The 27,222-nt window shown below is 35.3% G+C and overlaps 1 protein-coding gene and 1 pseudogene across 5 annotated transcripts in view; both read right to left on the reverse strand.

The window, feature by feature from the left end:
• GDPD1 (glycerophosphodiester phosphodiesterase domain containing 1) overlaps positions 1-27,222 on the reverse strand; it is a 44,598-nt gene that overhangs the window by 10,303 nt on the left and 7,073 nt on the right. For all 4 annotated transcript variants that reach the window (XR_013991854.1, XM_081027445.1, XM_081027444.1 and 1 more), the window contains exons 2-7: positions 24,372-24,414; positions 18,598-18,733; positions 16,673-16,718; positions 6,118-6,236; positions 5,509-5,598; positions 210-343 (exon numbers count right to left, since the gene is read on the reverse strand). Coding sequence is in view for 3 of the 4 variants with exons in the window: in XM_081027445.1 (XP_080883571.1) it covers positions 210-343; positions 5,509-5,598; positions 6,118-6,236; positions 16,673-16,718; positions 18,598-18,733; positions 24,372-24,414 (568 nt within the window). In the remaining variant the exon portion in view is untranslated. The remainder of the gene's footprint in view (positions 1-209; positions 344-5,508; positions 5,599-6,117; positions 6,237-16,672; positions 16,719-18,597; positions 18,734-24,371; positions 24,415-27,222) is intronic.
• LOC308488235 (proteasome activator complex subunit 2-like) lies at positions 3,100-3,812 on the reverse strand (annotated as a pseudogene). Its single transcript has one exon. The product of its transcript is annotated as a proteasome activator complex subunit 2-like (transcript).

A 27,222-nucleotide genomic window follows, 5' to 3' on the forward strand; every position in this document is an offset into this window, starting at 1 on the left:
GGCACAGAAATCCACTGTTACCTGAGATGGGCCCAGATTAAAAACTTATAAATCTTTTGTTATTATTCATTTTAGAGAATGTGTTAATATAGGTCAGCTAATCAAACATGGAAATAACTACAGCAATCGATTCTTTATCAATTGTTATTGATATTAACGAGCTTTATCTCATCCTCCTTGATAACTGATAAAAACAGGTAACCACTTACTTCAATACAATGGAAGGCATTGGGATTTCAAAAAACTGTTCTCGAATGGGCACAAAGGGCAAGAGACCAGTGAAGAAGAGGCCAAGAATGAGCAGAACACGTTGTAGACTGAAGAGTACAGGAATATCTGAATTCTAAAAGACACAAACAATATTATATGTTATTATATAACTGCTCAAATAACCGGGATTATTTCACAACCCTCAAAATTTCCCAAGACCATATCTTGACATCTGTTAAAAGCACTCCCTGAATTATTCATATCCAAACACACCACACTTAAAAATGGCTAGTCCTTGACAAATGGGTCAGGATCTGTCTTGGAGCTCTATAATGTTAACTGATGATACTAAAGTTTCTCTATTCCCTACTCTCTACTTTTGGAACACCACTTCTGTCTATTGGTGATAGTGCTTATCAGATAAAGGGAAGATATGAAATACTTAGTAACCTTACTCCCGTTTAAAATAGGTAACTATATCTAGTATCTACATATAGTTATACATCTTTAAATAGGATATGATGTAAATATGAATATCGACATATACAGATATATATTAATACTGTTGCAAATATGTCATCTTTCAGCTACAGTATAGCTTAAATATAAACAGGACTTATAAACTTGTACAAGTTTTGTATAAACAAAACTTATAAACTTTTGTAAGTTAGTCAGAGAATCTAACCACCATTGTAAGTTTCTACTGGAAAATGTGTTCAAGATCCCAAAACCCTTAGCATGCAAGCTTCATGTATACTGGGGGTGCCAAAAAAATGTATAAGTGGACACTCTGGTCAACGTTGCTCAAGCAGTAATTTGCCATAATCAGAAGTGTCTGGATGCTGATGGTAACCACTTTGAGCACCTCTTGTAATTGCAGAAGTCAAACGTGACTTGTATTCATCTTTTGTTATCGGTATGTATTATTACAATTTTAATAGTTTTTCCTTTCTTAAAATGTGTGTATATTTTTTTGGCACCCTCTGTATACGAACTCTTTTCATCTTGCAAAATTGAAACTCTACATCCTTTGAACAACTCACCATAACCCTTCTCCCTAGCCCCTCCTATATTTGTCTTTAAAACAAATAAAAATTATGATAATTTTGAACTTTCTGTATAAAAGTAACATTGAAAAAAATCATGCAAAAAAGTAATTTATTTTAAACATTCGCTCTAAATTACCCACCTCTTTATTGTAAAAAATATATATAGTAAATAAGTTTGAGGATTTCTTTTCCCCCTATGTTCTCATGCTGCTTTGTAGTATTTTCAGCTGATTTATACTCATATACAGGTGTTTCAGCTGCAACCCAATATACAAGTCCCTGAAAAACCATGATTTCTGTAAATTCATATCCTAAGAATCACAGAGCTAAAGGGAAAAATAGGGATAGGGGCTGACTCTCAAAATTTATGCAACTTTGGAACCAGATAATTAAAAACAGTAACTGGTACTTCTGGAGAGCCATGTAAAGCTGCTGGTGAGAGAGGGTGGGGAGCTGTATATTGGCATACCACTAGCATAACAACTGGCTGCTTCCATATCTTTTAAATTAGAATATCTGGGATGGGACTTAGGCATTAGCATTTTTTGTAACTGTTCAGGTAATTTCAACATACAGCCAAGGTTAAGAACCACTGCATTGAGTATGAGTAAATAAAAATCATTAAGTGAGAATAAGTGCCACATATTTTCCCATCACCAGGGTGCAGCCCACGTTCTTTGATTTTTATATCTTTAGCTTCTAACATCTGGGAATGAAAGAGCTAATGTAAAATTCCTATAAATCATACCTTAAGAATTATAAAAGATATGCATGACTTAATTATATAACATGTTCATAATATGAATGACAAATATTGAGACATTCTGACCATGATGTTTGAAAATCACTGCTGAAAGTTTGGAAGCTTTTAAATTCTGAAATGACAGAAAGTCATTTGATTCAATGACTGTCTGAATCAAAGGAAAAGTTCTGTGATTCTGGGCCAAAAGTTAACTTTTTATTTTGAAATAATGATAAATTCACAGAGCATTGTAAAAACATAATAGAGTCCCATACACCCTTAACCCAGCTGCCCCAAATGGTGACAGCTGATGTAATGGGAATATCAAAACCAGGAATTATAAAGTCCTGTTCCCCTTCCCCAATAAAATCTAAAAAATAAAAAAAATGTACATTTAATGTGAGTAAATTAAAACAAAAACAACAACAACAACAAAAAACAGGAACTGACATTGGTACAATACTGTTAATCAGACGATAGACCTTATTCAGTATTCACTTGCACATGTGTATAGTTCAGTGCAATTTTCACTCATGTATAGATTCGTGTGACCACCACCACAGTCAAGATCCAGGGCTGTTCCATCACCACACAAGAACTCCCTTGGGTCACCTCTTTGTATTTGCATCAACTCTACTCCACTTCTAGTTACTGTCTACTGGCAGCCACTAATTTGCTCTTCCTGCCTATAGTTTTGAGAATATTATATAAATAGGATCGTACAGTACGTAACCTTTTTAGGTTAACTTTTTTCACTAAGCAGAATGTCTTTGAGGAACATCCAGATTATTATGTGCATCAATCATCTGTTCTTTTATTGCTGAACAGTGTTACACTGTATAGACATGCCAGTTTGTTCAGCTATTTATCCACGAAAGGGCATTTGGGTTGTTTCTAGAATTTGGCACTATGAATACAGCGGCTATAAACATTTGTGTGCAGGTTTTTGTGTGTATAGGTTTTCATTTTTATAAAATAAATGCCCAAGTGTGAGACTGCTGGTCAATGTGGTTTAAGTATATGTTTAGTTTTGGTTTTTGTTTTGTTTTGTTTCGTTTTTCCACATATAGGTCATTTATTTCCCTTCTAGCCCTGGGCTCAGTACATAGATGGCTTCTCTTCACCCTTTGTGTTGACAATTTTCTCCATGTTGTTGCTGATGATATAAAGCTCAGCATAGAAGACCCTCAGGTCCAACACCATGCCCCTCAGCTCCCCATAGGCTGCCTCATCTCGCTCATGCACTAGGGCCGGGTAATTTATTACATGGGTCTCCTTAGAGGCCTTGGCCACAGCATCCCTGCGTTCTGAGAAGTACTTGGAAATTGTTGTCTGGAAGGCTTCTACTTTGGTCTTGACTGCATTCACCCTCTCCAGCACCTTCTCCTGGATTGCCACCCCAAAGTCATTTCCATCCTCAATCTTGGGGATCAGGTGCTGGATCCATGTGATCACCAGAATGCATTTTTCTTTGAGAGTCCAGACTTCTGGCTTAACCAGGGCAAGTAGGGCGAAAACCTTCTCATTCCCAGGAACAAAGCCCCATTTAGGGACTTCTTTCTTCTGCTTATCTGTTTCCATCTCATCATCCTTGGTGGGGAGTCTGGAATAGGGATGTCCAATGGGGCCCGGAGAGAGGTTAGGTCAGCCACATTGAGGGAGTCCTCTTGCAAGAGCTGACTCAGGTATATGATTTTCTATGGCAAGAATCTGTAGAGGAATTCTTCAGGCTCCTGGAAAAGATTTTGCCGGAAGACATCCACCTGTTTGCGGGCTTCCCCGCTCAGGCGTACCCCACAAGGCTTGGCCATGCTGCTCCAGTTGCTAGATCTTTGGTCTCCTGGTTCGCTGCCTGAGCTTTCGCTTTCACCAGTATATGTTTAGTTTTGTAAGAAACTACCAACATAATTAAGAGAGTGTTTTCTCCACATCTTCCCCAACATTTGCTACTATCATTATTTTATTTGAATGATGCAAAAAGATCAGCATGTCATTATGCCTGAAAATACCATCAGACAATCATTATTATGGTAAAGTCTTAGTTGTAAATTCTCAGGGATCTGAAGACATTCAGACCTGTAATTATCCTGTTTTCTCCTTTTGTATACAAGCTACTTTGGGATCTCACAGAGCCTGCTGCACATAAATAAAAGTTACTTGCCTTACTGAAGGCCTCAATTGTACTTTTAATTGTAACGCTGCTGATATTGGATCTGTGTTTTTGTCTTCCTTGCTAGAAAGGAAGGTCTTCCAAAAGAATTCTTTATATTTGGAATTGTTACTTGTGTCATTTTTCTCCTGCACTATTATTTGTATTCTGAAAGAGAGTTTTCAATGCCTAAGATTTTATAACATTTTGAATTTCAAATTCTCTTAGCTGATTATATAGCTAAAGTTCCTTACAGAGGCTTAGCATACCATTTCATAATATAGCAAAATTAATTTTTATAGATGTATTTTCTTCAATCAGATAATATTTCAGTGGGTAGATAGCTCACTAAAATCATATATATACACACACACTGTGTTTCACCAAAAATAAGACCTAGCTGGCCAATCAGCTTTAATATGTCTTTTGGAACAAAAATTAATATAAGACCCGGTCTTATACAATATAAGACCGGGTCTTAAAGTAAAATAAGACCCAGTATTTATGTTATATTATATTATATTATATTCCTGGTCTTCTAGCAAAATAAGACCAGGTCTTATATTAATATTTGCTCCAAAAGACGCATTAGAGCTGATTGTGGGGCTAGGTCTTATTTTCAGGGAAACACAGTCTGTGTGTGTGTGTGTGTGTGTGTGTGTGTGTGTGTGTGTATATATATCTTGATAATTATGATCCTGGATTAATTTGATTAATTCTAGTGTGGAGGTAGAGTAAAGAAAAGCTTGAGATACAGAATCGAAGGACTAAATACTTTTTCTTTAATTCCAAATTGCACGAAAAATTTCAGGGTTGGCCAGTTAGCTCAGCTGGTTAGAGCGTGATGCTCTTAACACCAAGGTTGACAGTTCGATCCCCACATGGGCCCTGTGAGCTGCACCCTCCACAACTAGATTGAAACAACTACTTGACTTGGAGCTGATGGGTCCTAGAAAAACACACTTAAAATAAATAAAAGGTGCTTTTCTTTTTTAATTTCAATTACCTAACAAAAAAACAGAAATTAAAAGATAGGAACTATATTTTGTTTCATAATGTACATAATAAAATGTCGGTAAACAATATTAGCATGTAAAAATAATAATGTAAGCCAGTTCAATTATATTGAACTTTAATTGCATGGTTCATTATCTCTATTAAATCTATTACCTATAAATCCATTATCTCTCTTTGTAAAATTCTGATCAGTTGCCCCCAGCCAGTACCATCTGTCTTTGGATCAAGGCTATGAAATAAGATCATTTAAAAAAATTATTACTGTAATAATTTACCATTTATTGATATACAACCACAATAATAACAAAGATAGATCATTCTGTATCATTTTTGAAGCTTACCTCTTTGTAGCACTTTTCTACAATTTCGTAACTGGCATTACCCCACACTGTTAGGTGTTCTCGTCTGTACTGCTTCACTAACTCTGAAACCTACAAAGGAAAATTCAAATTTTTATGCATGTGCCTACTTGTAAATCTGCTTACATTATTTCACGTAAAAAAATGTGTTACAATTGACTATCTGCCAATGAATAGTATAAAATTTTGGAAGAAGGGATGCATACATTCAGATTATGTTAGAAGATATACGGAATTACATTTACCATTATATGATTTATCTGACAGACTACAACTCTTTAGTAATTTGGCATAAGCTAACTACAAATGAAGCAAATTTATGGAGAAATAGTTAATTATGTAAATGCAGAACTTTTGGTTCACAGGAGCTCACTTTTATCCAAGACTGAGACAGGACAACTCACTCAGGAAACAGGCTTTTCTGCAGTAAAGTGATCTGTCCTACTAGGGAGGGCATTATTTAAAACAATACTGATCCCTAGAGTATCACATTTCCTTGAACAGTATCGACCTATGCAGCCACCTACTCTAGCCTTATTTAGTTTGTGAAATCGGATGCAACACACTCAGAGGAGGCAATGCCTTAAGTACCTTCTTAATCAGCACATTGTTGTTGACTTTGATATCGATGTTAATGGGAGTGTTAGGGAAGGCCTCAAAAACTTCCTTCAGTAATGGAATTCGGTTATCTTTTCCTTCGCATTGGCATGCTGAGAAAGCAAGATTTTTAAACGTATTTTTAAAAGATGACGTTTACTTTTTTGATGATTAGAAAAGTTAAAAGCACGTAGTCATAATAGGACATTTACACAATGATGAAAAGTACAAAGAAAAAGAAAATCAACAACTTAGATATAACCATCGGGACCCTCTGGTGTACTGTCTCTACCCTTTTTTTTCCTATGCATAATTCAAGGACGTTATGGTGTACCTACAGATTTTAACCTGATCTTTTTACACAAAAATAAATATTGCATGTTAATACACTGTATTTATAATTATGATTTAAAAGTTTTTCATTAAATCTCTTAAGATAACTCTTAAATTCACATGCAGTTGTCAGAAATGATACACGGAGATCTGGGCACCCTTGACCCAGATTCTCCAATGGTAACCTCTTGCAAAATTATAATATAATACAATATCATAACCATGATATTGACATTGATAGCATCTACTGATTTTATTCTTTAATTATTATTTTTAAAGTTTTTAAAATACTCCATTGAGTAGCGATACAACAATTTAATTATTTTAATTTAACCATTCCCCTTGAAGGGTACCACTCTAAAATACGCCACTTTGGCACAAGGACTATTTTGAACTGAAAGCAATAGAGAAGCAGCAGATATAAAAAGTTCTCTGCCCTCCCCCTATTTGCCTATACACAAGAGTTAAATTTGTACAAAAATCAATCACCGACAACCCTAGACCCTTATCAGCACCAGAAGACTACATAACTACTGACTGGCCTTTATTTTCCATTATTCCCCCACATATTACCTTCCCCCAATTTGCCACCCTAGAAACTCACTCCTTTGTCTTGTCACTCTGAACATTTATTGGTTTTGTTGTTGTTAAGATGCTATATAAACTCAGGTTCCAGCCATCCCTGAGTTTCTCCCATGATACATACATATTAATAAACTTCTGTTTGCTTTTCTCTTGTTAATCTCTCTTGTGTTACAGAACCCCAGGCTGGGACTCTGTACCCTACTAGTGGATACTGAGATTGTTCCTAAAGTTTTGCTCTGATATCATCATTGAATTTTTCAGAAATTGAGAAAAATATTCAAGCAAGAGAAATACATGCTAATTCAGTGATGTGTTGAAGAATTACATTAATACAATTCAAGTCAAAGAAAACTGAGTCATAAAATAATTAGAATAGGATTTTAAATCATTCTTTGTTTCCTGAGGATTATTTCCTTTATTCTTTCCTTAGTCCCTCTTGCCTCTAATCATTTATATCATTTACTATACATACTATATAACTATCATAAAATTTCCTCTTCCATCTAAAACTTCAATTCTACTAATCTGTGAATAACAAAATGGTGAAAGATCCTTCATTTCATCTTTATTGTACAGCAAATCAAAACAAAGCATATCAAAAAAGTAAATTAAATCCATGTCAGAACATTAATTGTAATAAAGGCTCATGTGAAAAGCCACATGTGAATGAAAAAAAAAAGAAGTATCTGTTACTGTTTTGTCTGTTTGGTATTCTATTTCTAATGCCTTTTTCCTACTCCTTGTAATTCAAATAGGGCTCTGATGGGACTGTCAATCATTTGGCTGTCTCCCCTGACACAGAGGAGCACATGACCCTTTAATCACATCAATATGGATACTAGGAGAGGTCTCCTGAAATCCTCAGCAAAACTGATAATGCATTTTTGATGTTCTCAGAGGTCCATCTTTATGTGGAGAAGATGTGCCTAAGAACAAAGCTAACATAAATGAAAGTGGAACGAAGAAATGTTGATAGAGACCAATTATTGTTTGAGCAACTGGAATCAGTCACGTCTGAAGGCATATAACTTCTAGATATTTTGGTTATGATAATCAATAAATTCTTTAAGAATGTTTTTTGAGCTGTTTTGAGATGGATTACCAGCATATACAACTGAAAGAGTTTAGACTTATCATAGACTACAAAACTGAACTCAAAAATTAATTACGTTAATATATTGGGCTGTAAAAAACAAGACCCACTCCCCATTCACTCTCATGGTAAGCATATGACCTAGGTCTGGCCAATCATAATCGCTTATCTCTTTGTCCACAGTAAATATTTCAAGATGGACACGTGACCCAAACTAGGCCAATCAGTGTCTTTCTCTAGAACTTTTTCCTTGAAGCTCACTGGGGAGATTGCCTTTTTCCCTGGGGTCACAGCGCAGGCAGGATGTGAATTTATAGTTGTCAGTGAACATGTTCCCAGACACAGAGACAAGATCCATCTACAGCGGAAGAGGATAAGACCCAAGAGAAGTAGAACCATGGAAGGAAGGAAAAAGAGTCCTTTTTAGACCCTTAGATCCAATAATGTTTAATGTCAGATCCACCATCATCCTAGACAATTAATGATAAAATAAATCTCTATTTTTTCCCCCTTAAGCTAGTGTAAACTGGTTTCTGTTACTTATAACCTAAAAAGTCTGAACATGATGCTCTAATACTGCACAGTTCAATGTGGTAGCTTCTAGCTGCATTAGGGCTATTTCAATTCAAATGAAATAAAATAACTCAGTTCCTCGGGCGCACTAGCCACATTTCAAGTGCTCAATAGTCACATGTGGCTTTTGGCTATTCTATTGGACAGTGTAAAAAAAAATTGATATCACTACTGGAAGTTCTGTTTAGACAGTGCTATTCTAATTAACTGAAAATGTTGTTAGCTTGTTAAGTGTGGAAAAATTAATTTAGCAGTCAAAAGAGTTGCCATGGGCAATAGCTCTTCACATCCAAGTAAGATATATGGAAGGGTCAATTTAGAAAAGGGTCAAACAGACAAAACTAACTTTGGAACAGCAAAATGACACATTGCACAAGAACAATATTGCATTGAATACTGGGGAAAACAAGGTAATTTAACTGTGCTAAGAAAAAAGTGTGCTAATGTGCTGTGAAGATATTTAAATTAGATGCCTCAGCCAGCACAGAATGTAGAAAAAGAGTTGGAGAAAGAAGTTTGTCCCCAGTATTGTTCCAGGCAGAGGATAACCGGCTGGGAAATACTACAAAAAGGGAAAGAGGAAACTAACAGGAAAACAAGAATGCTAGAAACTAATGTAATATCGAATGTCAACTGTAATTAAAAAATAAAATGAATAAAAGAACGCTAGGCAAGAGTATACCCTAGGATGTTGACTGAAGTTGCCTCTATAGCATGCTAGTTTAATACTGATTATTGCAGTCAACTCCAGATTATCCAAATTATTATTTGCATGAAAAAAGACTACTTTCAATAAGCAGGATAAATAATAACAAACCCTTTGGTTAACATACTTTAGTGTTCCTTCTTTTTAATGTAACCTGTGGCACATTCAAAGCACCTTTAAAAGAACACTATGCTTCTCCAGTACTTTTGTGAACCACAGAGAAAACCACAGGCCTGGTATATATATTGCTTTGAGAGTTAGTTGATAGTTTCTCTTTCTCTCTAGTATTTAAAGAAAAGCAAGCAAGAGTTCTGAGCAGGGGACTAGGATAGAAAAAAACTGAGTCAAGTTTTTACAGTACTATGTATTAGTCTGTTTCAAATACTGTAAACTTCACATTTGAGGCACAGTCTTAATTACAGTATGAATTGAATGCAATATGAACTAAAGTTAATTATTCTTTACAGTTGTCTGTAACTTGAGAGTACATGGCATTGCTATTAATAAGGCATTGAAGAGACTCTTCAAATGGAGAAGCAATATGGTGAATGCTGAATACAGAGCTGAATACTGGCCTGGGTAAGGAGGAGACCTAGTTTCAAGTCCTAGCCCGGTCATTGACTTGCAGTGACTAACTTGACTGACCTTAATCAAATTAATTTACATCTTTAGACATGTTTCCTTATATATCACATGAGGAAAAAGAACTGAATGGTCTCAAAGTTCTCTTCACGTTCAAAAGTTTCATGACTTTATGAGGGGGATATTAAAACCACAAAAAAACAACAATAACATTTTTTTCTCAAAAGATCTTTTAATCTTTGTGAAGCTTTGGCTTTGCTCTACAAAGGGAAAAACAGGAAAAACTTCACTTAGGAAATTTTCTTAACCTTCACAAGTCCACAACTGACACAAATATTAAAATAACTTGGCAAGTATAATCCTATTAATTACAAGAATGAAAAAAGTGTTTCCTCAAACCAACACAGCTTAAAGATGCTTACCTGGAAGGCAAAATCAACAAATTATCAAATTTTAATATCCCTTAGAGATAGCTAAGTTAAACAATTTTCTGATTTTTATTTGCCTTTCTAAAATTTCCCAATCAAGGTGAAATTATACTCGCCAATTTTTTTAATTCATTTTTTAAAAATTTATTGGGGTGACAATTGTTAGTAAAATTACATAGATTTCAGGTGTACAATTCTGTATTACATCATCTATAAATCCCATTGTGTGTTCACCACCCAGAGTCAGTTCTCCTTCCATATATTTGATCCCCCTTACCCTCATCTCCCACCCCCCACAACCCTTACCCTCTGGTAACCACTAAACTATTGCCTGTGTCTATGAGTTTTTGTTTCTCATTTGTTTGTCTTGTTCTTTTGTTGTTTTTGGTTTATATACCACATATCTGTGAAATCATATGGTTCTCTGTTTTTTCTGTCTGACTTATTTCGCTTAGCATTATACTCTCAAGATCATCCATGTTGTCACAAATGTTCCTATATCATCTTTTCTTACCGCTGAATAGTATTCCATTGTGTATATATACCACAACTTCTTTATCCATTCATCTATAGAAGGACATTTTGGTTGTTTCCATGTCTTGGCCACTGTAAACAAAGCTGCAATGAACATTGGAGCACACGTGTCTTTAGGGATAAATGTTTTCAGATTTTTTGGGGAAATACCCAGGAGAGGGATTGCTGGGTCATATGGTAATCCTATTCATAATTTTTTGAGGAACCTCCACACTGCCTTTCATAACGGCTGCACCAGTCTGCATTCCCACCAATAATGTATGAGGGTTCCTTTTTCTCCACAGCCTCTCCAACACTTATTACTATTTGTCTTGTTGATGATAGCCATTCTGACTGGGGTGAGGTGACATCTCATTGTGGTTTTTATTTGCATTTTTCTGATGATTAGTGATGTTGAGCATTTTATCATATGTCAATTTGCCATTTGTATGTCCTCTTTGGAGAAATGTCTCTTCAGGTCCTCTGCCCATTTTTCAATTGGGTTGTTTGTTTTTTTGTTGTTGAGTTTCATGAATTCCTTGTATATTTTGGATATTAGCCCCTTATTGGAGGCACTGTTTGCAAAAATCTTCTCCCATTCAGTTGGTTGCCTCTTTATTTTGTCTATGGTTTCTTTTTTTTTTATTTATTTATTTTTGTTTTTTGTTGAGAGCCCACTGGCCCATGTGGGAATCGAACCCGCAGCCTTCGGAGTTAGGAGCACAGAGCTCTAACCGCCTGCGCCACCGGGCCGGCCCTGTCTATGGTTTCTTTTGCTGTGCAGAAGCTTTTAAGTTTCATATAGTCCCATTCGTTTATTTTAGCTTTTACTTCCATTGCCTTTGGAGTCAAATTCATAAAATGTTCTTTGAACCCAAGGTCCGTAAGTTTAGTACCTATGTTTTCTTCTATGCAGTTTATCGTGTCAGGGCTTATGCTTAAGTCTTTGATCCATTTTGAATTAATATTGGTACATGGTGACAGATAGCAGTCCAGTTTCATTCTTTTGCACGTGGCTATTCAATTCTCCCAGCACCATTTATTGAAGAGGCTGTCTTTCCTCCATTGTATGTTTTTAGCTTCTTTGTCAAAAATTATCTGTCCATATTTATGTGGTTTTATTTCTGGGTTCTCAATTCTATTCCATTGGTCTATGTGTCTGTTTTTCTGCCAATACCATGCTGTTTTGATTATTGTAGCCCTGTAGTACAAGCTAAAGTCAGGGAGTGTGATACCTCCAGTATTGTTCTTTTTTCTTAAGATTGCTTTGGCTATTTGGGATCTTTTGTGGTTCCAAACAAATCTGATGATTTTTTGTTTTATTTCTTTAAAAAAATGCCATTGGGATTTTGATGGGGATTGCATTAAATCTGTATATGGCTTTGGGTAATATGGCCTTTTTAACTATGTTGATTCTTCCAATCCATGAGCACAGAATGTCTTTCCATTTCTTTGTGTCTTCTTCAATTTCTTTCAAAAAGAAATTGTAGTTTTCAGCATATAGGTCCTTCACATCCTTGGTTAAGTTCATTCCTAGGTATTTTATTCTTTCTGCTGCAATTGGAAAAGGAATTGTTTTTTGTATTTCTTTTTCTGAGACTTCATTGTTAGTATGTAGGAATGCAATGGACTTTCGTACGTTGATTTTGTAGCCAGCAACTTTACTGTATTCATTGATTGTTTCTAATAGCTTTTTGGTGGAGTCTTTAGGGTTTTCTATATATAGCATCATGTCATCTGCAAAGAGTGACAATTTAACTTCTTCATTCCCAATTTGGATGCCTTTTATTTCTTTCTTTTGCCTGATTGCTCTGGCAAGGACTTCCAACACTATGTTGAAAAGCAGAGGTGATAGGGGACAGCCCTGTCGTGTTCCTGAACGTAGAGCAATGGGCTTCAGTTTTTCACCATTAATTATGAGATTAGCTGAGGGCTTGTCATATATGGCCTTTATTATGTTAAGGTATTTTCCTTCTATACCTATCTTATTAAGTGTTTTAATCATAAATGGATGTTGTATCTTGTCAAATGCTTTTTTTGCATCAATTGATATAATTATATGATTTTTGTCCTTTATTTTGTTTATGTGATGTATCACATTGATGGATTTGTGGTTGTTGAACCATCCTTGTGCCTCGGGGATGAACCCCACTTGGTCATGATGAATAATCTTTTTAATGCATTGTTGTATTCGATTTGCTAGAATTTTGTTTAGGATTTTTGCATCTGTATTCATCAGAGATATTGGTCTGTAGTTTTCTTTTTTTGTGTTGTCCTTACCAGGTTTTGGTATCAGGGTAATGTTGGCCTCATAAAATGAGTTAGGGAATACTGTCTCTTCTTCAATTTTTTGGAAGAGTTTGAGCAGGATTGGTATTAGATCCTGTTTGAAGGTTTGGTAGAATTCACTAGTGAAGCCATCTGGTCCCGGACTTTTGCTTTTGGGAAGGTTTTGGATGACTGATTCAATTTTGTTACTGGTGATCGGTCTGTTTAGATTTTCCAGTTCTTCATGGTTCAGCCTTGGAAGGCTATATGTTTCTAAGAACTTGTCCATTTCGTCTAGGTTATTGAATTTGGTGTCATATAGTCCTTCATAGTATTCTTGGATGATCCCTTGTATTTCTGTGATGTCCGTGATAACTTCCCGTTTTTCATTTCTGATTTTGTTAATTAGTGTCATCTCTCTTTTTATCTTAGTGAGTCTAGCCAAGGGTTTGTCAATTTTGTTAATCTTTTCAAAGAACCAACTCTTTGTCACATTAATTTTTTCTATTGTCATTTTGTTCTCTATTTCATTTAGTTCTGCTGATTTTTGTTATTTCCTTTCTTCTGCTGACTTTGAGTTGCACTTGTTCTTCTTTTTCTAGTTCTTTAAGGTGTAACATGAGGTTATTTATTTGGGATTTTTCTTGTTTCTTGAGGTAGGCCTGTAATGATATAAATTTCCCTCCTAAAACTGCTTTCACTGCATCCCAAAAATTTTGGTAGGATGTATTTTCATTGTCATTTGTTTCTATGTATCTTTTGATTTCTCCTCTAATTTCTTCTTTGACCCAGTCGTTCTTTAAAAGTATGTTGTTTAATCTCCATGTATTTGTGTTTTTTCCTGCTTTCTTTTTGCAGTTGATATCCAATTTCAAAGCCTTGGGATCAGAGAATATGCTTGGTATGATTTCAATCTTCTTAAATTTGCTGAGGCTGATTTTATGTCCCAATATATGGTCTATCCTTGAGAATGTTCCATGTACACTAGAAAAGAATGTATAGTCTGATATTTTAGGATGAAGTGCTTTATATATGTCAATTATGTCCATTTCATCTAATGTGTCATATAGGGCTGCTATTTCATTATTTTCGTTATTTCGTTATTTTCTCTTCCTAGACATCTACAGGAGTGGCTTCTGCAACAGGTTGATAGGAAGAGGTCTTTCTTTTGTTTTCCAGTACTTGTTGGCAGAATGGTTTATTTTCTCTCCAACTGCAGCCTTTTTTTTCTCTAACACGGTAGTACTATGTTTTCTCTGCACTATTCCAGCTTCTCATACAATTGGGGGATTCCCTGGGAGACGGGCTTCTCCTCTGTTAATAGTTCACCTGGGTCACAGGGCGCAGTGTCCTGGTGGGTATGCGGAGAGCTTTTGAAGTTCCAAAGCTCTTCCTGCACCAGATTCAGAGCCAGTATGTTTCAGCAGTTCTGTTTACTCCTGCAGGGATCTGCCCATATAGGTGGGGCCAGGGGCGGGTGCGTTGTGAGAGGTGGCCCAGAGCAATGGCGGTGACCACCACCACAGCCGGTCCCGCTTCCACAGCTCCCTCCCCTTTGCAGGAACTGGTTGGACTGCGAATCTGTGTCTGCAGTCCACAGTTCTCAGAACAGCAAATATTCTGTTCTTTTGAACACTTTAAAAAACTTTATATAAGCACATAAATACAGAGAAAACTTTATCGTTATACATAAAGGTGTTCAGTGTAGTGTTATCTTTAACGGTGAAAACTTACGACTTAATTCAAATGTCCAACAATAAAGGAATAGTTAAAAAAATAACTATATACCCACTCAATGGAATAACTGCAGTCATTTGAAATGTTTATGAAAAATAAGCATGGAATTTGAAAAGCCTAAATATTGTACACTTCTCAGTATATGACATTCTAAAAAAGGCAAAACTGAAGACAGTAAAAAGATCGGTGGTTGTCAGATATTATTAGGGACATTTTGTACTTCTAAAGCTTCAATTCTAGAATATTACTATAACTTGTAGTAATCATAAATTAAATCAATAAATGAAAAGACATTAAAATGACCCCTTTCAGATCCTTACTGATTCTATCACATTTGATTCTGTCTTTTAGCTGCTCCATATTGACACTGCTACTGTTCCGCTTCTAGTACCGGGCAGGTGGGGTTGGGGCAAGCTCTGGGAGGTTAGGGAGGGGTCGGCTAGTCTCAGTGCCTAAGGCTTCCGTTTTCTGCTCCGCAGTGAGGGCTTAAACAACCGTTTTAAGCCTTCTTCCCTCAGTCTTTTCTCCGAGGTCTCTGCTGTGAGTGTTGGGTTCAGCCGTGTTATATGCTGCCCCCTCAGCCCTGTGGGCCATAAGCGGAGCCCTAGCAGTCCAAGTTCTTTCCTCTCCCGCAGTTGCGGTAGTTCCGGGATGCAGCGAGCTCGGAGCATGAGCTAGGTCTGCATCCTGCGCCCTCGCGGCTCCGTCTCCACACTTCTCCCTTCCCTCCTCGCCTGCTTGCATGATTCGCCCACCTTTAGGTGAATTCAGTAGTGGGCCTCTTCGTCTTGCCTGTCTGCTATGCAGGGAGTCCTTTGTGGAGTTATTGTTGTTCGATTAGTTGTAAATTCCAGGCGATCTTTACAGAGGCTCACCTCACGCCGCCATTTTGATGACGTCTCTACTTGCCAATTTTAAATCTAGCTCACAGAGCAGTAACAGTTCTTTCTGAAAGTTAGTATCAATAGGTCCTTGACATTTAACCAAGGTTTTAACTACATGCAAGCCATATGAAGGACCATAACATGTAGCACCTTGTGGTTTTAATGAGTTACATTCGAATCATTCAAAACATGAAGCTAAAATGTGATAGTGAGGGAGTGTATACCTGCTCAGCAACGTGTATCTCAAGGTGGTTTATTTTCCACTCTAACATGTTCCACTCTCTAACTAACAAATTGGACCAAGGGACATATTTTGTTGTGAGAAATGTTCCCTTAAAAGAAAGAAAACGGCTATGCTGGTGACTAAGCAGTGAAGATGAATAGGAAATGGATGGTTTATTGGAGTATTAGAATTCTCTTTAATAATTAATAATATGGAGCAGCTAAAAGAATCAAATGTGATAGAATCAGTAAGGATCTGAAAGGGGTCATTTTAATGTCTTTTCATTTATTGATTTAATTTATGATTACTACAAGTTATAGTAATATTCTAGAATTGAAGCTTTAGAAGTACAAAATGTCCCTAATAATATCTGGGTTTCTTGTCATTAGTATTCAGGTTTACATTATCTGTATATAAATTGAAACAGAATGAGCCAATTAAATCTCTGGACTTCATCATTTCAGGGTCAAGAGTCAAGATTTGTAGGCCTGAGAGAATAAGTTTTGAGGGCAGTACTTTTAGCTGGAACTTACTATGACAAGAGAACATGCATGAATATCTAATTATCAGCGTAAATGAATATACTTTAATGTAAAGGGTTAAGGTACAAATGGGAAATATTACCTCTTTGAAATGTGACATCCAGTTTGCCAAGGTAAGGTGGGAGTTCCTTTGAAAGATATGATTGCAAACAAGTTAGCTCTCAAAAAATTAAAATTATATTAATGTCTTACATTAAAACATAAAGATTTGCTTCTTCAAAAAAATAAAAGAACAAAACACTACATAAGTTTACATAGGGCACCCTTTAGCAGAACATCCCCAACAGTAAATTAATCATATAATTACTTCATTTCACAACCTACAAGAAATTTGTACTACTTAATATGAACCTTTTCTCAAAAATAAATATACAAACATCTCAGTAGACAAATGTCAAAAATAGATAATTAAAAGAAAAAACAAAAATGACTAAAAATCATATAGAAAATCTTTAATCTCACAAACAATCAAGTGCCAATTAAAATTTAACCTACCAAATTAGGAAATATTTGGTATAGTTTTATAATGCCCAATAATGATAAGGGTATGGCAAAGTGGGCGGTATTCTAATATCAGATTTTAGAACTCTTTTAAACAACTTAAAAAGCAAATTATGAAAAGCAACTTTCAATATATATTAAGACACTATAATATTCCTAATATTTTACCCAATAATTTGTTTGTTGAGAGTTTAGTTAGGGAAATAATTTTAAATATAGAGATAACTTTTTATTTATATAAATACTTTTAATAAATACAAACATCTTTAAAAATACATATTTATATCTCTTAAAAAACTTTATATAAGCACATAAATATAGAGAAAACTTTATCATTATACATAAAGGTGTTCAGTGTAGTGTTATCTTTAACGGTGAAAACTTACGACTTAATTCAAATGTCCAACAATAGAGGAATAGTTAAAAAAATAACTATATACCCACTCAATGGAATAACTGCAGTCATTTGAAATGTTTATGAAAAATAAGCATGGAATTTGAAAAGCCTAAATATTGTACACTTCTCAGTATATGACATTCTAAAAAAGGCAAAACTGAAGACAGTAAAAAGATCGGTGGTTGTCAGACATTAGGGGGTAGGAAGGATGAATAGGTGGGGCACAGAGGATTTTTAAGGCAGTGAAACTATTCTGTAATAGTGGGTACATGTCATTGTACATGTGTTAAAACCTATGGTAGGTACACCACGAAGTGTGAACCCTAATGTAAACTATGGACTTTGGGTGATGAGGACCTATCAGTGTAGGTTCATCAACTGTAACAAATGCATCCCTCTGGTGGGGGATGTAGATAAGGGGAGACGCTGTGCCTGTGTGGGGTCAAAGGATATGAGGGAAGTCTCTGTACTTTCTTGCTCAATTTTGCTGTAAACCTATAACTGCTCTAAAAACTAAAGTATATTAAAAAAAGAAAAAGCACAGAAAAATGTGTATTATGCAAAAATGTTAAAAGTGTTTTAGAATAACATATACATGATATACAGTGGGATCACAACTATGTAAAAAACATACAGGATATACATACAGGTAGTATCCTGTTAACGTAAGTTTTCTTCAGATGGTAAAATTGAGCATTTTCCTTCCATTTATTAGTATTTACTATAATGAGCATTGCAAACTATTAAAATCAGATTTTTAAAGGGTCCTTTCTATACTTGAAGACTAAAACTAATTCATATATTTAATCTGAATCAAATAAATTATAGAGTACTTCGAGCAAGTTGAACTCTAGTAGGTTTAAATTTGAAAACTTTGGTAATTTTGTTACAATACTTATAAAAATAAGTCTCCATATATGTATGAAGTAAGTACATCCTCACTGAAACTCAGAATAGTTTTTTAAATTTTCTTTCAGATTCATTATTTAACTACTATCATTGATTTTTTAAAATTATGTATTGAAGCACTATCTGGCATTCACTGTTTTTAAAAATCTTACAGGCCCTAATATCTACTAGGTATTAGTTTGTCATGCATTTTTACTTACACAGTACTTGAGATCAGAGATGTTTACATTGACCCCAGTTGATCTCTTTAGATTCTCATCGTGTGACACAACGACTTGTTCATCTTTTGTGATATGGCAGTCTAATTCCAGCATATCAGTTCCAATTGTAACTGCACTGAAGAAATACAAAGAATAATGGCATTTTGAAACTTACATAAACATTTAGGTTACATACAATCAGATGTAAAAATTGGGAATTATAATCAAACAGCAAAAAAAAAAAATCCCATAATACTAAAAGTTCTCAACACTGTCATCTACTATGATTTATTGATGTGAAAATATTCCAAATGAACTTAGAATAAAAGAATCACGTTGCCTCCTTTCCATAACCAGTTACCCTTATTTCTGTCAGCCCAAAAACACTGGTCCAGAACTTAAGAGATCTGGGTGTCAGTTTCGGCTTTGCTATGAACTTGCTGTATAACATTGGGCAAGTAAATGCCCCTTTTGGGCCTATATTTCCACATCTACAAAACGAAAGGGGTAAAAACAAGAAACGGATGTTAGCTTTTGCCACGGTAATTGAACAAAGGATTAGAAATTCTAGACAGAGCAATTAAGCAAGGGAAAAAAAAGGGTGTGTACCCAAGCTGGAAAGAAAATCATGAAACAATTCCATTTACAATAGCATCAAAAAGAATAAAAACAACAATGAGTATAGGCACAGTAAATTTAGCATAAGTCTTTGGGGCCTTAGGATTTTCGGAATGGTAAACGAGCATTGGCTTCAACTTAAAGTCACCAGCTGTATTAGTCCCTAACAAGAGAGTCGGCCTGTCCTTTAAAGCTTTGAAGCCAGGCATTGACTTCTCCTCCCTAGCTGTGAAAGTCACAAATGGCATCTTTTCCTAATATGAAACTGTTTTGTCTACATCGAAAATCTGTTGTTTAGTGTAGCCACCTTCATTAATTATCTTAGCTGGATCTTCTGGAGAACTTGCTTCAGCTTTTTTATCAGCACTTACTGCTTCACCTTACACTTTTATGTTATAGAGATGGCTTCTTTCCTTAAACCTCAGGAACCAACCTCTCCTGGCTTCAAACTTTCCATGTGCAGCTTCCTAAGCTCTCTCAGCCTTAATAGAATTAAAGAGAGTTAGGGTCTTGCTCTGAATTAGGCTTTGGCTTAGGGAATGTTGTGGCTGGTTTGATCTTCTTTCCAGAGCACTTCCTCCCCCTTTCTGCCTCCCCTCGCACTCTGGTTCAAGCTGTTGTTTCTCAGTCTAGTTGAGTAGGACACAGCTCCCTGGCCCATGCTGGTATTATGAGCCTTGCGCTCCACCCCAACTGAGGCAGTTGGTCGCCGGTCACTCACAGCGGCTCACGGCAGCTCATGATGTCTGCCGGCTACCAGCACTCAGCAGCTTACACCAACCTCTGGCTGCTCACCGCAGCCCAGCTCCAGGGAGAGCTGTTGTTCACAATCTTAGCTGTAGAGGGCGCAGCTCACTGGCCCATGTGGGAATCGAACTGGTGACCTCCGCATTAGGAGCACGGCCTTTCAACCACCTGAGCCACTAGGCCTGCCCTGAAGCAGCACTTTTAATTTTCTTCAAAAACTTTTCCTTTGCATTCACAACTTGGCTAACTGTTTGGAGCAAAAAGGCCTAGCTTCTGTCCTGCCTCAGCTTTCAACATGCCTTCTTCCTCACTAAGCTTAATCATTTCTAGCTTTTGATTTAAAGTGAGAGATGTGTGACTCTTCCTTTCACTTAAACAACTTAGAGGCCACTGTAGAGTTATTAATTGGCCTAATATCAATATTGTTGTGTCTCAGGGAATAGGGAGGCCCAAGGAAAGGGAGAGAGACTGGGAACAGCTGGTGGGTGGAGCACTCAGAACACACACATTTTTCAATTAAGTTCACTGTCTTATATGGGTGTGGTTCATGGCACCCCCAAAACAATTAATAGTAACGTCAAAGATCACTGATCATAGATCACCATGAGAAATACAACACTAATGAAAAAGTCTGAAATATTCCAAGTATTACGACTAAAATATGACACACACAAAATGAGAAAATGTTGTTGGAAAAATGGGGCTAACTGTCTTGCTCAACACAGGGTTGCCACAAATCTTCAATTTGTAAAAAATGCAGTATCTGTGAAGTGTGATAAAGCAAAGTACAATAAGATGAGGTATGCCTATATAAGCTTTTATAATGAAAAAGTAAGAATAATTACATTATGAATATACTTTATCTAAAAGACAATATTTTTGACACCAATTTATCCACCTGCAACACAATGAATAACAGTAGTAATTTAATCTAAGAAAAACTGAACATCCTTTTAAAAACGTAAGTATTCATGATTCTTATTTTGCCTATGAATCTCCTAAAGGGCATGAATGTATCTTCTGTTTTATACTTAAACCTAAAACACATCACATTAAAATATTATATAACAATTAGAGAATAAAGTTTTAACAATTAAGCAAAAGTTTCTTTTTTTTTTTTTTTTGAGAGCCCACTGGCCCATGTGGGAATCGAACCCGCAGCCTTCGGAGTTAGGAGCATGGAGCTCTAACCGCCTGCGCCACCGGGCCGGCCCCTAAAAGTTTCTTAATGTTTCTCAAAAACGTGTGGTAATTCATTGGTTAATAAAGAGAATGAGGTTGTAGGATATACAAGCATTCAATTATGGGTGTTGGATTAGATGATTTATAAGATCCTTGACTATCACAGATCTAACGATTTTAAAATTATGAAGCTGGCAACATTTGCCTTTGGAGCCAACCATTTCCCCATCTTCTTTTATTTTGCCCACTCCCATCAGCATCCCATTCCAAAAGACCCAAAGGCCACTTGCCGTCTTGTGCCAAAGTCTCATGCTTTTCCCTTCTCCTCAAGTAACCCTCCCCACTTCAGTGTCCTGATTACCACCAGTTGTTAGATGAAACAAATAATCCTAGCTCCTTACTGTAAAGATGTAAATAATTAAGTTGTTAACTTTGTGTCCTCTTCTAAAGGATACCCACCATTTTTTTCTTAATTAAAGTTTATTGGGGTGACAATTGTTAGTAAAGTTACATAGATTTCAGGTGTACAATTCTATAATACATCATCTATATATTGTGCTGTGTGTTCAAAACCCAGAGTCAGTTCTCATTCCATCACCACTTATTTGATCCCTTTAACCCTCATCTACCAGCCCCCTCCCCCGTTACCCTCTGGTAACCACTAAACTGTTGTCTGTGTTTATGAGTTTTGGTTTCTTTATCTGTTTGTCTTGGTCCTTGGTTGTTTTCAGTTTTATATACCACGTACCAGTGAAAACATGGTTCTCAACTTTTCCTGTCTGACTTATTTCGCTTAGCCTAATTATCTCAAGATCCATCCATGTTGTAGCAAATGGTGTTATTTCATCTTTTCTTATGGCAGAACAGTATTCTATTGTGTATACATACCACATCTTCTTTAAAGGATACCCACTTTTAAAAGAGAAGACTTGGTTGTCAATTGTATGTTTGCTAGAACCACAAAGAAATAAGCAAACAAAAACAGATTTCAGGTTGGTAGAATTATTTTTCTGTATTTTTAAATTTCCTTAAATATTGTTGCTATATTGTGTTTAATTTTTTTAAAAGAATAAAAATGTAGAAATTGTAAGTAACAAATATAGCCAACAGTTTTGAAATAAAATTCTAAGATCCTTTATATAGCTAAAAAAAAGTAGTACTACTGAATTTGATCACATACATGTCTCACTTCTTTTTTTGTTTTGTATAAGTGTGTGAGGGAGAGTAAAAGCAGGGATTATCTATATTTTCCTGTATTAAATATATATATATATATATATATATATAACCTGAGAAATCTTTGTAAGTATAAACTTTGCCTTTAGCCGAAATGTTGGCTATTTTTAGAAATGCCCAATAATTATATGCAATACATGCTCTATTTAGTGAATGTTTACCTCTTGTTAACAAGCTAATAAATAAAAATTTACAACAACAGAAAGCGCATCTAGAATGATTTGTAAATTTTCCTAGTGAGACTATCTCAAATTTGATACACAGCTAAAACATAGCAAGAAAAAGAAAATTTTTTAAAATCACTTTGGCCTTCAAAATTTTCCATAAATAACAATAGGCCTCTACTTCAACTGAAACACTAGATATTTTTTATCTGAATTTCTGACAAGCTGAAACACAGAAAAAAGTTAGGCAAGCCAGTACTTCAACATTTCCAGAAAAATAAATTAAAACTCTAGCACTAAAAGAAGATGTGAAATTACGTGAAACTCCACAGAAACAAACGATGCATACCACTTACAACAGACCCCATGTTAAGGAATTTATTTGAATCTTATTTACTTCAAAAAACATTGAGGTTGTATTATTATTCCCACTTCATTGATAAGATAATTAGTATTATAATAGTTACATATTCTAAAAAATGTATCATTGCGAATCAGGTCACTAATTAATTACTTTGGCTGTCTGCCAACTTATTCTTCCAGCTATTGCTAATACAATTTGTTTCTTTTTCTTACCATTCATGTTAATACCACAGGGATCAAATTGTCCTATGGGTATTTAAAAGACGGCCTGGTTTAATAACCTAGTTTTATTAGCTCTTGAGAACCAGATTTTACATACTCAAGGGCTTAGTGACTGTGTGTGTGTGTGTGTGTGTGTGTGTGTGTACAGTGTAATTCTTTAGTTTTTGGTTCTATGCATATTATGGATAAGGTTCTGTCTCCTTCATCTGTCATCTGCTAAAATTCTGCTTTATACTTGAGTGCCCCATTCCATACCTCATTCTGTAAGCAACTAGTAAGAGCCTGTTAGCACCCCAGAGCTAGGTGTTAGGCACTGAGAGATCAATAAAGAAAGATTTTACTCTCAAGAAATCATGAAAGAGCCATATTCATAACGTAAGGTATTCTTTAAAGCATTTTATAAACCAAATTGTGAGATGCGATTATTTCTCTTTATCAGTCCTGATTACCTCAGGAGGGAAGATAATTTAAAGTAATTTAAGTTATTCTGTTTCACACAGTCTGTGGCAGGAGGAAAGATTTTACATTTTAAGCTGTAAAAGACTATTGAGATTACAGTCAAAAGGCTTCATATTATAGAACAGGAAGAGAAAGCTATGACAAATCCAGGGGATAGGATTTAGATGAAACTAGAATATGGAGAAGCAGCACTTTTGGACCTGATAATAGGGAAAATAATGTCTAAGACGTCTTTGATAAGAAGCAGAACAAGAACTTAAATTCACCTGATTTCTTAGCTCCACTTATATACATAAAATGTCTCAAACATTATATAAAAAAATCAATATGGATAGGTAACATCTTACACGGGGTTTAACTTTTCACATTCCCTGTTTTAGACCAGATTACAGTTTCAGATCTGTACAAAAAATTACTGGGTAGACACATAATCCTATTCATAAACAGCAGTCAGTGTTAACAGTTGTTTCATTTTCTTGTTTTCTCTTTCTTTCCAAGACTAATTAGCATTACACACAGTATGTTCCTTGTTACAAATGTCTTCTTTCAGCTTTGGAACTATAGTATCTTTTGATTACCCAAAACTCTGATCTAGTTTTTTTCAGTTATTCAGAAGCCAAACACTATTTGTAACACTTCAGACTAACTACATAAGAAAGCAATTTTGATATAATAGAAACAACTGTCACAAGTGATGCTACATGTATATTATCTTCACTTTGTGAATCAACATCACTTTAAAGATAAACTGTAAAAGAAAAGAATACCCTTTTATATACTCACTGCTGAAAGGCTGCCATTGTATTCTCCAAATTTTCTCCAGCACCTGTGAAAACATTACATTTAAACTTCATTTACTCAGCTACTTTGAACTTTTTATTTTTCCATAAATTCATTTTAATAAGATACATAGAGTGAATCTTGACATTTAGGTATTATGTAGACATTACAAGTGTTTTAAAGAGTATAATGTTATTTTGAGTTGTTGTTTTAGCTGCATTTGGAAGAATCAAAGATCAAAAGAGCCACAGCAATGCAGGAGGGTTAGAAGAACCTAAACATGGTTTTTAAGTTATAATATCTGCGGTCACAGGAAAGACAGTAGAGGACTTGGTACATATACACATCCTCAGATAGAGTTAAACCATCTCTCGTTTGTATCCCCATAGCTTCTTACACATCTCTCTACTAAGGCATTTATCATATGATAGCATAAATTTTTTACCTATTTCTCTCCTTCCTTTCCCATGAATTACCTAAAATAAATGACTGTGTTTTAATCACTTTAACTGAAGGCAGTAGTGTAATACTTGAGTGCGACTCTGAAGTTAGGATCTCTGCTCGAAAATCTGTTTGATGTTTGTGTGAACTTGGGAAAGTTGCCTGACCGCGCTGTTAAGCTGAGCTTCTTTATCTCTAAGAATAAGGATAACAATGGCACCTATCTCATAGCATTGGTATAATTAAATGAATTTTCATGTCAAGTGCCATATGTCATTGACTGGAAAAATGACAGCTTTTCACTTTTTAGTATCTCTGAAGTTAGAGTGAATTTTATGCTGGATGGTAAGTTTATTGGCAAATTTTCTTAGTACATAAAATTTGTGCATCTTATAACTAACTAATGGCATTAGAGTCAATGAAATAGTGACTGTTCAGTGAAAGTAAAGAATTATTGCTATTGCTATTATTATTACTATTGCCATTATTATAGTAACTGGTGTGTGGTGAATGTCTATTGACTGAAGTCATGATATGCCATGTGCCTGGAACATTCTCTTCCCCATAGCCTCCCAATTTTTCTTAACCTTAATTCCAGAACAAATTCACTTCTCTACTCCTCCATGAAAGCACTTCCTTCTCATTTCAGATGACAATGATTCTTATTACAGACAAGAGTTAATTAAACTGGCAATCCCCAATCATTTTGGTGTCAAGACACTTACTGGGTATCTCAAAAAGCTTTTATGTGGATTATATCCATTCATAATTACATTTTAGAAATTGACTTCTAAAATGTATTAACTTGAAAATAACAATAAACCCATTTCATAATATAACATTTTATGAAAAAATAACTATCTTCCCCAAAAAAATTTCATGAGAAGAGTAGCACTGTTATACATTTTTGCAATTCTCTTTAGTGTCTGGTTTAATATGAGGCAGCTAGATTCTCATATCTCCTTCATACATATATATTAACCTTCACACAGGTACATATGTTGTTGGGAAAGAAAGACTCTTCTTTGATACTGCACCAAAATTCCACAAGCGGTAGTTTTTTAAAAGTAAGCTGTAATGTAGAATTTAAACCATATCAGTGACCTTTTCATACTCTATTATATGAAAATCCATTGGTCCATCACAAACTTTGAATGGATCTTTCAGCGCATGGTTTTATAATACCATGCACTGCTCTTTTGGAAAATATTAATTCACTGAATTATGATGATCTAAATGTCGACACATTATACAATATTTTTAAAAATCACGTTCGTTAATATCTGATCTCATCAGGAAAATCTTTAAGAATTGGAAAGCTATCAAGCTCATATTGGAAGATACAAGGATACAAGTTTTAAAAACAATTCTAATTTTGAGCTTAAAAGCTCAAATTTAATCATTGCCACTGCCTTCATAGAAAAAAACCAGATTATTTTTCTTCTACTGACAGACTCACTTTATTCATTTTCAAGATATATCTGTCAGATATTCAAGTCTGGACAACCAGTTAGTCAGTTTTTTAAAATAAAATTGGTGTTCTGTGGGACAAAAAAAATGGCTAAGTCAGCTCAAAACTCAAATGACTGCACAAGTGCTTTTTCTCAAGACATACTGTGATAAGCAGCAAGTGTTTTGAGTGTGCTTCCAATTTTGTCACACAGAATATTAAAAGTTGTGAGTACTCAAGGGTTGAAATTTAATAAAATTAATAATTTTTACTAACACACCAAAGATATTGCTAAGTGAAACTGCCTTTTTTTTTTTTAACTGTGAATACATGATTGTGAAGAATATAATGGCCACTAGTACACTTGGTACCACTGCTTTCATTCATGGTGAAGAGACAGCAGTTTTACCCACTACAACTTTTGCACCATCAATGCAAATGTCAACAAAGTGAAAAGGGCAAATAATGTTTTATGAAAATAGTTTTGACCTTGGAGACCCTGAAAGGGTTTCAGGGACTCCCAGGAGCCCATTGACCACACTTTGAAAACCACTGTCTTAAATAATCAATGATAATAAAAGTCATAGGAGTGGTTACCTCTGGGGATGGAGGAAGGAAACAAAAGAATCGTATGTGATTCTAAAAATGTTCTGTATTTTGACCTAAGTAGTGGTTACCTGGAGGTGTACATACATATATTTTTTAATTAAGTTGTACGCTAAAGGTTAGTGCTGCTACCTATATGCCACATCTAATTTTTTTTAATGACTTTAGTACTAAGTCTTATGATTTTTGTATTCTGGTATATTAAACTAAATCCTAAAAAGGCTTGTTGAAGGCAACCTTTGAGGGTAACATCTCCCCACTACCTGTTTCCACCTAGGAAAGGAAAATTCCACTCTAGTCCCCAAGAAGGGAAAAGAATGAAAGAAACAATTTTTTTTAATTGCACTTAGCTTCATT

The sequence above is a fragment of the Rhinolophus hipposideros genome, assembly GCF_964194185.1.
Source record: "Rhinolophus hipposideros genome assembly, chromosome: 20".
Lineage (NCBI taxonomy): Eukaryota > Metazoa > Chordata > Mammalia > Chiroptera > Rhinolophidae > Rhinolophus > Rhinolophus hipposideros.